Source organism: Schistocerca nitens, chromosome 1 (assembly GCF_023898315.1).
Source record: "Schistocerca nitens isolate TAMUIC-IGC-003100 chromosome 1, iqSchNite1.1, whole genome shotgun sequence".
In the NCBI taxonomy this organism is placed as follows: domain Eukaryota; kingdom Metazoa; phylum Arthropoda; class Insecta; order Orthoptera; family Acrididae; genus Schistocerca; species Schistocerca nitens.
Window position 1 is genome coordinate 1,216,638,455 of NC_064614.1, and position 12,030 is coordinate 1,216,650,484.

The 12,030-nt window shown below is 37.6% G+C and overlaps 1 protein-coding gene across 1 annotated transcript in view; it reads right to left on the bottom strand.

The window, feature by feature from the left end:
• The window catches only part of LOC126201327 (extracellular matrix organizing protein FRAS1-like), a 422,703-nt gene that overhangs the window by 165,810 nt on the left and 244,863 nt on the right, over positions 1-12,030 (bottom strand). Inside the window, exon 6 of the mRNA XM_049936776.1 lies at positions 6,431-6,578. Coding sequence (XP_049792733.1) covers positions 6,431-6,578 — 148 coding nt within the window. The remainder of the gene's footprint in view (positions 1-6,430; positions 6,579-12,030) is intronic.

The window sequence follows — 12,030 nt, forward strand, 5'->3', positions numbered from 1 at the left end:
GTACATTTCTCAAAGATGTATGATAGAATGCATATATTAATACATACCAACTGAAGAAGCTGGATATAGCAGTCATGTCTGTGATGTGTGCTTGCTTGTGTAAATGAGAGTGTGTTTTTCTTCTCAGAAGAAGGTTTTGACCTAAAGCTTATAAGTAACAGTCTTTACATCATGCCTGTCTGCAACTCAACTCTGCAACTCAACATGTCATCTTTATGGTGAGTAACACTCTCTCCTTTTCATAATATTTTTGAGCAAAATTTCAATTAGGTATTGGCATTACTGACTGTGCATAATCTTTGTGTGGAACTGTTTTCAATTTATACTCTAGTTTGTGGATTTATGTGGGGATATAATTGTGGCCTTTGACAGCTCATTCAGTGGTGAAAACTTTCTTCTGTGAATGGTGTTGTCACATACACTTCTCTGTGTAATGAAAAGGATATTGACTCTGAATGCCTCACAAAACAGTGCTGCAATTGTAGGTACCATGACAAGTGTTTTGCTCAAAATTGTTCCAAGAATTCTGAGGGCTACAGTTCTAGAATGGAATGTGAAGGAGAGGTCAAACTTTTCTAGAAGTCTCAAACATTATTAGATACATCAGTTGCCTTGGGGATGGAGATTCAAAAGGTTTAAAAGTAAAAGGACCTAAAGTGTATGGAACAACAGAAATTTCAAAATTGGAATATTATGGAAGGCTGGGAAGACTTAGGAGGATGACAAAAGAATGAAACTGTCTGATTGCAAGCCATTTACAGGCCATGAGAAAGCTTTTCTGCAGTGTAACTGTAGTTTGGCAATGAGGAGAAATGCTGCATCCAGTAGAGAATATGAAAAGACCGGTGTGGGTGATATTTTTTTCATAAACTCTTATAGACAACACTGTACAATAAGCTCACTGGCCAAAAGCCGTTGGCTCATGATGTGGGTTTCAAAAGGCACTGATTAGTAGGGAAACATAAACACACAAGCACTTATTACCTTAAGCAGTGATGACAGTGATAAAACCTATTTTTCAAAACTTGAGCAATTAAAGCCTTTTAGGAAATTGCCATCATGATTACACAGAAAACCCAAATGAAAGTTTGAACATTTTGGCCAAATAATATGGGAATGGGTACCAAAAACCGTATTGCTGTTTGTTGGAATAAGTACCTTGGGACTTTACCTCCTGATGTCAGACACTCAGATCGGTACCTAACACTGTATGTCAATAGAGCATGGACCAGAACACCAATTTCATTCATCCTGTGTGCTGTCGTCCAGTAGAAGATGTATCACAAAATCTACAGAGAACAGGAAAAGCATATATGTGAGTAATTTTATTGTAGATCTCAGGTGGATGAGAAGGTAGAGCATTCAAACCCCACTGATAATAATTTTTTTTAACTGTTTACACATGAAACTGTTGTATGGGATAACATTTTCCTGACTTGTAAAACAACTTTTCATCATTTGTAGTAATGTTCTTTTGGCAGTCTGCTTTTGCTTTGTTATTTGAATGTTATGTACTTATTATTGATATTATTATTTTGTTTATTATTAATTATTATTATTTAGGTTTACTACTTTCAAAGAAATGAAGGAAAAGCAGACTGTCAAGAGAACTTTGCCGTAAATTCCAAACAACCCTTTTTCATGTCATAAACACATTGTGCCATATAACACTTTAATGCATAATACAGGAAAAAAAAAGCTTTTCCTCACTGAGTTTGAACCCAAAACCCTTGGCACAAGGATCTAATGCTCTGCCAACCTCCCTTGGAAGCAACATCTGTTTTATACTCACAGTTATGCTTTTGGCGTAGTCCTTAGTTCCGGTGTTGATTTTAATTAATGTTTATGGCAGTTCTGTTGGATGACAGTACACAGCATAAACTAAATTGGAGTTTTGATTGATAGTCTATTGACTTACAATGTTTGGTACTGATTTGTGTGTTTGACATTTGGAGGTTTGGGTGTTAGTATGCTGGATTCTGTAATATGTTTCAATGATGCAGCAGTAAGTAGAATGAAAGTTTAGAAAGTGCTGGGAATATCAGCTGGAGAAATCATTGTTACTGTTCTTACTGATATCAACAAGGAATGTATTGCCAGTGCAGAAAGGTATGCTCTTCAACCAACAAAGGAAACTAGAACTCAGTGGAGGTTAGAGAAAAGGAAAAACACCATCATCCAAAGTATGAAAATGACTATGCTCTAATACTGTCCTGATGCCATATGAGTGTATTAAATGAATGGTAAGTTTATTTCAATTTCTCACAAGTTAGTTTTTCACAGGAACTACTTGCAATAGGGGAGTGAAAACATTGCATGTCCTTTAATTTAATGACATTCTTCCAAATGAGCAAAATAATCTTCCTTATTTTTTTTAAAATGAGTAAGAAATTTGAAAATGTAGCCTTTTTTGGGCAGTTTTTAAAATATCATCTTCTTTGTTTTATAACTGGTATTATGGATTCAAATTAAAAATTTTCTACTTATGATTTTGTTTCTTATGTGTTTTTAACAGTTTGTGCAAATTTTTCTGTTCTGATCCAAAAACAATATGTGAAAACTGTACCAAATATGACTACTGCATGTATAAAAATCTTTTTTTTCCTCACAATTACCAACATGTTACATTACAACAAACTGTGCTATGTCAGTTGTTATTACTTCTACATAACTGGAACAATCTATTTAACATTATGTATCAAGCAGTTGCTTCTAAATTGTACAGAAACAGAGAAGATTTGATTTTTAAACACCTCCAAAATGGTCATCTACATACCCCGTGCCCTTAAATGAAAGTAAATGACCAAAAAGTCTCACTCACATCAGCTTCAGCCAACGCCACACACATATCACCACATGAGACATCACTTCAGCATTCCCTTCTCCCCTTACCTTCCCATCCTGAAACATCTATGATTTCTCAAGTTGCTTGGTGCATGTGGTTCAAAGTCCTGTGGATCTCAATATAGTCGGTTTGGACACAGGGAGCAACTGCATTTGACTTCCTTCATTCTTGTTCAAGCATTCTATGCTTGAATGGCTTGACCATCCACTCTAAGGCTGTGCAAATGCTTGAAGTGAAGTCATAAGACTGAATCACCACACAGCTTAATATGACTTGAATCATATGATTTGAGCTTGCACACTGCATAGATATTCACCAGATTCTTGCATGTTTACAGTTGATGTTATGTGTTTCTACCTTTGTAACAATTTTTTTTTTGCTGACACAAAGGTCAAGATGGCAGAAGAGGAGGAAAAAATGGTTAAATGCTATGTTTTTACAAGTGTAGAGTTTCAGCATAATAAGTCCATAAGTCCAACTACTTTTGAGAAACCATGTATCCACCTGAACATCTGATAAGATAGGGAGCTTAAAGAATCAACATCTACTAGAAGATTATCAGCAGTGATGCATATTTAAAAACAAATATTTGGGAAGTTTTGTGGAAGAGACATGACATAAAATATAGATATAGCTTTAAGTGTTACAATAAATGCTTTGTGTTGTTGTCACGTTCCAGATCATACATATAATTTACAAATACACTGCACTGTAAAAGAATCTGTAATACGCTGCAGAGTGATAAAATAACTTTCAAAATAGTCCTGTTAATGTTTCACCTTGTAAAGAGTACTGCAATTAAAAACACTTACTGGTTAGGTTCATTTCTGTGGAAAACTCCCACCACACATTTATTTGACTGTCACAACAGTGACAGTTTTCATCGATCTGGTCTCATAATGAGCTGTGTTTGTAAATTAAATTAATAAATTTTTCGGTCTCCTTTGCACACAACAGGCAAGCCATACAGCTCTGCTTCTAAACCACTGAATTGCAAATCCATATCACTGATGTCAATCTGCAGTACAGTTTTGGAACATACGCTGTGTTTGGACATTATGAATTATCTCAAAGAAAATGATCTATTGAAAGATAGTCAGCTTGGATCTAGACAATATCATCCTTGTGAAATACAACTATCTGTCATTAAGGCACTAGCAAACATTTGTGACTTGTCGGAAGGGTGGCAAACTGCATATCTAGGTTCCTGTCTGCTTTTACAGTTTACTTCTTCAGTTAGTCATTCTAGGAAGGGTAGGATGTGTGCATGCCATAGTTCACAGTTGAATTCAATTTTGGCTATGGTGAGCTACCTTCAGGCTGCTGCCTAGGGGTGTGGTAGTGCCAGAGAATCTGGGGCATTGCTTTGGTCACCTCTGGTGCCAGGGTGGTAGAGCATTCACGTTGTTCGAGGCAGAGGGCCAATGTGGAGGCTAGCTATTGGGTCTCACCTGTTCACCCTGTGAGTGAGCAGTAGCTGTTCTTTTGGAAGGGTCTCAGCAGCCACATGTGGGCAAGGATTTGCTATTTATGAGGCGCTCCAATGTTAGGTTTGTTAAGGAGACTTAAGCAGATAGTGTCCAGGGCTAGAAAGAAAGACAATATGCATTCCATTATTCGGCTGGTGGCCTTATCCAAGGTATGGAAATGACCTTGCCTGTGGCTATCAAGTATGCAAGTTGTGGTTCATGGCTTCACATGTGAGATGCCAACACAGCTCACAATGTGTAACATTGTTCCCAGAGTTGATAAGTGTCCTTTGGTTTGGAGCCAAGTGGAGGGTGTCAACCAAAAGCTTTGTTGACTTTATGACAGCCTTGGCTGCAGACTTCTGAACCTGCATTATTGAATCAGCAATTATAGGACTCCCCTTGATAGGTCAGGGGTGTACTGTACAATAAAAGCAGCTACTTGGGTAGCAGAGTACTTGTGGAGTGCACATGGGGTTTTTCTAGGGTATTTTAATAGTAAAAACACTTCGACTGTCAACATTTTATCAGTAAATTGTGAAAATATTCATAACAAACTTCCCAAATTTAGTGCCCTGCAGGAAAGTTCTCACACTTAAATTATTCTTGGGACTGAGAGCTGGCTGGAACCTGTTGCAAATGCCTGTATTCATCATGGCATAGTATCCACAAGTTCATCAAGGCACAGTTGGTCCAGATTTCCCACTCCTCAATGGTGATTTGGCATAGATCCCTCAGAGTGGTTGGTGGGTCATATCATCCATAAACAGCCTTTTCCAATCTATCCCTGGCATGTTCAATATGGTTCAGGTCTGGAGAACATGCTGGCCACTCTAGTCAAGTGATGTCATTATCCTGAAGGAAGTCATTCACAAGATGTGCACAATGGGGGCACAAATTGTAATCCATGAAGACAAATGCCTAACCAATATGCTGCTGATATGATTGCACTGTTGGTCAGAGGATGGCATTCACATATTGTACAGCCGTTATGGCATCTTCCATGACCACCAATGGCATACGTCGGACTGACAAATGCCACCCCAAAACATCAGGGAACATCCACCTTGCTGCACTTTCTGGACAGTGTGTCTAAGGCATTCAGCCTGACTGGGTTGCCTCCAAAGATGTCTCCGACCATTGTCTGGTTGAAGGCATATGCGACACTCATCAGTGAAGAGAATGTGATGCCAATCCTGAGCATTCCATTCAGCATGTTGTTGGTTTGATCTGTACTGTGCTGCATGGTGTCATTATTGCAAAGATGCACCTTTCCATGGATGTTGGGAGTGAAGCTGCGCATCATGCAGCGTATTGTGCACAGTTTTAGTCGTAACACAATGTCATCTGGCTGCACCAAGAGCATTATTTAACATGGTGGTGTTGCTGTCAGGTCTCCTCTGAGGCATAATCTGTAGGGAGTGGTCGTCCACTGTAGTAGTAGCCTTTGGGTGGCCTGAGCGAGGCATGTCATTGACAGTTCCTGTATCTGTATCTCCTCCATGTCTGAACAACATCGCTTTGGTTCACTCTGAGGTGTCTGAACACTTCCCTTGTTGAGAGCCCTTCCTGGCACAAAGTAACAATGCGGACATGATCAAACTGTGGTATTGACCACCCAGGCTTGGTTGAAATACAGACAACATGATCCATGTACCTCCTTACTGGTTGAAAGACTGGAACTGATCAGCTGTTTGATCCCCTCTGTCTAATAGGTGCTGCTCATTCATGGTTGTTTACATCTTTGGGTGGGCTTAGTGACATCTCTGAACATTCAAAGGGACTGTGTCTATGATACAATATTCACAGTCAACGTCTGTCTTCAGGAGTTCGGGGAATTGGGGTGATGCAAAACTTCTTTTTGATGTGTGTATTAGCACGATGTTTCCTGGGTATAAGTGTATGTGTGTGTGTGTGTGTGTGTGTGTGTGTGTGTGTGTGTGTGTTTGTGTGTGCGCACGCATGTGTGTGTGTGTGTGTGTGTGTGTAGGTGGGTGGGTGGGTGGATGTGTATGCTTAAGATACACATCCTTTTTGCAATAAATGCCAAAATAATTTCACACTCTTCATTTTTAGACATAAAAGAAAATAAACATTTCTTAGATGTTATACGTACCAATTCCAAGTTTTATAACTGTTCCATTAGCAAATAGTAGAGACAGAACTCCTCTTCTTGGTATATCCGTTATTACATATCGTATATCATGAAGTCTGTTCTTGATGTCATCAAGCTCAAAAACATGTGTAACATTTATTGTTTGTCCCTGTAACAAAATTTAAAAAGAAGTAAAAGAATAATTTGTTAGTTTTAGAAGGTGCTGAGAAGTGATTTGTAAAAGTGGAATTATGTACAGGGACATGGAAACTACAAAACATGAGGGAAACATATTTTGAACTATGCTAAAATTACATGAAAATGGAAAGGAATGTTACATATTGGCATGAGCTGTTGTTATTTCTGGGCTTTATATTTCTGTTTCACTTCAATAAATAATAAGACAATGAATTTTTAATTGAAGAGCCAGCTAGATAACCAACTGTCCTGATTGGGGTTTCGTGTGGTTCCCCCTAATCACACTAAGTGAATCTTGAGAGGATACCTTTAATAACATCAAAGCTGAATTACTTATCATCCTTGACAAAGTGAGCTATTGCTATTCCCACATCACTCATTACTGCCTTATGTTCCCCTCCTAACCTCCTTGATATTCTTTTCAAACTATACGACATTAACTGACCATAATCTCCATTCCAAGGTTCTTACTCCTACCATTGTTCCCACCGTAAAACCAGTCTCATGCAGCCATCCACTACCTTCTACAACATTTAAAGACATAGAAACATGAGAAACCACATATATTGTTTAGCAATTACCACATATCCACTGCACAGCTTTTTATACAGGAATGACTACCACTAAACCAGCTGAATGCATGAATGGACACAGAAGAAGCATTCACTTTGGAGAGACCCGTACCCAATTGCTGAGCAGGATTTACAGCATGACAAGTAACATGACTGCTTGCTACACAACGTCGACCATTTGGATCATCCTAATCAGCAATAGTTCCCCTAAATTCCATTGACAGGAACCTGCTCACCAACATATCATCAAATCTTCCTGGACTAAACCACCATTAATTAATCCCCTCTACCATTTATTCATATGGTTTTTTGCCATCAGCTTCTTTTTTTTTTAAAAAAAAATTACTCAACTCTTTCTCTATTTCCCTCTTTTTCCTTTTTGTCCTTTCTTTATTTATCTTCTGTTTTACTTTTTTGTCTGTATCTTTCTCTCTTTTTCTTGTCCCTCCCCACCCTCTGACTTTGCCAGAAGATGGGTAGTATGACACTTCCTGAAAAATCATATCAACACTATCACTCGGCTGGAGACCCGAGAAACCTTCATCAGTAGTTTACGCCGGGAAAGCCTACAGTCACATAGGATGCCTAAGGTTTTGTCGGGCATGTAATTTTGGTGGTGAGACTTCATTTTGTTTTATGTTATCAGATGACATACTACAATCTTCAAGGACATCAGAGAAGCAATAATCAGATATCTGTGTTTCTTCTGGATATTTTAATTCATTCTTTCCACCTGTGAAAGATTTAATTACACTAGCTCCTTATCCACCTTGTATTCTTTCATCAAATATGACATTATCAGAGGTAACTATGTCCTTTCCATCAGGTAGATAGATTCTGGAGCAGGGTGAATCCAAATCATACCTGACAAAGGATCCTTTCTTTGATTTCTTTTCAGTTTTTTTGTTGTTTGTGATCTTCAGTCAGAACATAACAGTCACATCCAAAACTTCTCAACTTATAAAAATCTATTTTTTGTCCAAACCACACTTCAGCAGGACTTTTTCCTTTTACTGAACTTCTACCAGTTTGATTTAGCATAAAGATGGCATAATTTATTGCTTCAGTGCAAAGATTCTCATTCAGGTTTTGTGTACATATTGCCAATTGTGCTGACTCCACAACTGTGCACATTTCTCTTTCAATTCTGCCATTTTGCTGAGGTGTGTATGTGTTCGTCTTGATGTGAAAAACACCAAGTTCATCTAGCAGCCTTTTAGTGAATGCATTCTTGATTTTGGTCCTGTTGTCTAACTTTAAACATTTTACTTTCTTCCCAAACTTATTTTCTACTATTTTCATGAAAGTTTCTAATTTGGAAATCTTTTGTCTTGAGAAAATAAACAATTCTGAAATGAGGAAAATCATCTTTAGAAAACAAGAAATATCTTGCTCCTCCTAATGACATGAGATTCATTTCACACAAGTCAACATGAATTACATCCAAAGTATTTTCAGCAACTTTCATATTTGTCAGATGAGACTTGTGATATTGCTTGCCACGGGACATTTTGATGTGCTAACTTTTCATACCACATATTAATTGAGACTCCTGTCATACATTTGTTAAATTCTTTTGTATGAAACAACATCTTGTACAGCTGTTGTTCACATCGACCTATTGCTACAGTTTCCAGATTGTCAACAGTTTTGAAAACTGAGAGATCTGCATTTGCAGTCTGAACATAGCCTTTGTCTAAGACTTGAAAAACAAAAAGTAAATTAAAGTTTATGTTCCGTACATACATTCTGCATAACTACTTCATACCAGTGTTCTCCATCAAAAGCCTTTAATTCAACATCTCCCACTCCAATTCCTTCTAATCTGTTTGCATCACCAATTAACACTTTTGTACAGTGATTTAATTTTACATAATTTATCGATCAGTCCCTTCTAAATGTCATATGTTGCGTGGCACCACAGTCTTGGTACCAAATGTTCTCTCGACCTGATTGCAAATTTATTTCATTTATATTGGCAATAGATAATCCAACAGTGACCAGTGGTTTATGTTTGTAACCTTTTAATTCTTTACTGTCAAGTTTATTGCTTGTCTTGTTTCTGTATAACTTTGGACTTGGACATTCCCTGGCAAAATTACCCTCTTGTTTGTAGTTTTTACATGAATAATTATCTCTACAGTATACTAAATATTTGGCACATGGTTTATTTCTGCAGTGTTTCTTTACATGCCCATTTTTGCTGCATTTGAAACATTGAACTATAGACATTTCCTGCTGACCTGCTTTGACAAATGGTTTACTTTGTTTTGAGACAAAAGCATCAGTGTGCAACATGCTTAATGGTTCTGTCTCATTTAACCTATCTCCCTCCAGACACAAAAGTTCAAACAATGTGTTAAGATTTTTGTCAGCTACTGCTACATTATCCCACGCAGTACAGAAGTGGTGAAGTTTCGGTGGTAACATCCCAAGAATTTGCAACATAATCCAGTTCTCTTTCATGGCTTTGCCTTATGGTGTTAAATCTTCTGCATATTCTTGAATATGCATGCAGTTTTGAATAGCAGAGTTACTTGTATCGTATTTGTAAATGAAGAAATTTCTCTGCAAATCTTTAATTGTCAAATCCAATTTCTTGTCATTTAGCATTTCTAATTTTTTAAGCATTTGACTAGCAGACTTGCAATTTCCTATTTTCCTGACTATGTCGCTACTGACATTTAAACCTATAAAAATTTGTTCCTCAAGATCTTTCTCAATCCAAGCTTTTACATGTTGACCAGTTTCTCCACCTGTCAGTTTAATTTCCTGTCCGGTTGCTACTGAATACAATTTCATTGACTTTAACGTGAAATCAAGTTTAAATTGCCAAGAAACGTAGTTAACATTTCCGTGATGATACTCTGACAAAACTTCCAATTGTGGCTTAATAAAATCTGTTGGTAACGGATAAAAACTCTACTGTCTGTGAAGTTAATGCATGTAATTGACTTTTCTGACTGTGCTTTGAAAATTAACAAAGTTTTCGTGACTTTAATTTTTGTATCACTAATATGCCAATTGATGCTACTTCTGACTATTTACTGATATGCAGTGCATCACTGAACTGTTGGTGCTCTCCTTTAAAAATAACAGATGAATAGTTACATATCCAGTTTATCTGGGCAAGCTTATAGATTCATTCTGGGCCCATAACCTCATGATAAATTCTTGTTTTAAAGATAAGTAACTATTTTGTGGTATATAAAGGAGAACACTTTAATATATCATTGAATTATGTACAGCACTGCAGCATGCTTGGATAAGAAAACAACTGACTGACACAGAGTAAATATTTCAGCATTATTGCATGGAACATGGAAGATATATAAAAACACCTTGCATAACATATTACAAGACACAGAACACACTTAACAATTCTTCATTTACCAATTAAGGAGAATCTGTCCACTGACTTATAATGAATTCCATGGTTTCTTCTCCTTTTCTGCACAGTTCACGAGTTTTTAATATTAGCCCATTGACTGCAACCTGAAAGAGCCCTATACATCTTCCCTAATCTACAAATACTGCTTGGAGTTTCTAATGAGTTCTATTTCAAGTCTTGTATCATGGCAGTTACACAAAACAGTGCTTAAAATTACTTTGGGCACCTCTTGTTGCTCTTCTACATCTTCAGGGTAAAAAATTTGGATATGGGTTTTGTGGGTCCCATATAATACAGATACATTTAGCAGTATACCTCTTGCTTTATCTGCCTTGAGAAGTTTTCCAAAAGTATCTTTACTTGGAAGACCTCATTTGCCTTGTACACTGCATATCTCATATGAACATCTCAACACTGTATACTACCAGAGGTCACTCTTAGATATTTCTCTGAATTACACTCAAATATTGTTTTGGTCTTATGGAGCAGAAACTTACCAATTTGTTCTTGCTTGCATTGGTACTCATTCCAGTTTTGTTAACCTTGTTATGAGGGTTACTCTGAAACTAATGAATTCATTTTTCTTGAGCACCCAAGCTGGATTATGCTGGTGTGTCTTAATTTTTTAATCTTCCCACTAATGTTCTACTAATTTTGTGGTGCTGATAGGTCATATCGACCATAGACAACATTACTCTTTGGGACTGAGGTTGCTCATCAGAGCTGCCTTGTTAATTCAGTCTGTTCTTATACCTTGTACTGTGTGCACATTTTTTTTTATGTTATCAGATGACATAATACAATCTTCAGAGACATCAGAGAAACAATAATCAGATATTGTCAAACCATATGTATGTGCAGATATTAGTGGGGACAGTTTATTCCATATACCACTATTCGTATCCTGTTCCCATACTGGTGACCCCAAAGTTTCTACAACTTCCACGGCGGGTGTGGTAAATCAACAGATTATGTGCACGCTGCCATGGCCATCTCACCCAACGCTTTGTTCGAAGACTTGGAAGCCCACTATGACCGCCGGGCCTCTTCAATCCTTCGGCAATGGCCGGCTCTTCATTACTCCATAGTGATTCGCAATCTCCAACCACGTTAACCTCAAACTTTGTTGTTCTACACTGGTCGAGTGCTACACTGTTAACTCAAACAATGGACTCAGGTTTCGTGTTGCTGGACTGTGCTTGCCAACATGTGAAGTGTGAAGTGGATAATATTCAGAACTGTGTACCTACCGATCGATCCTATAATGTTCAAAGCGATCTACATTCGCACACATACTTTGACTCTCAACGGGCTGCAACAGCAGTTACTGTCATACCATGTGCAATGCTGTCATTTGCGCAAAACACGTCTGGCAACTATCAGTCTTGACCTGTTGTTTGCAGACTAACAATGGACATTTTTGTGCCCAAAATTCTCCTTGCTCACCCCCCAGACCTCTT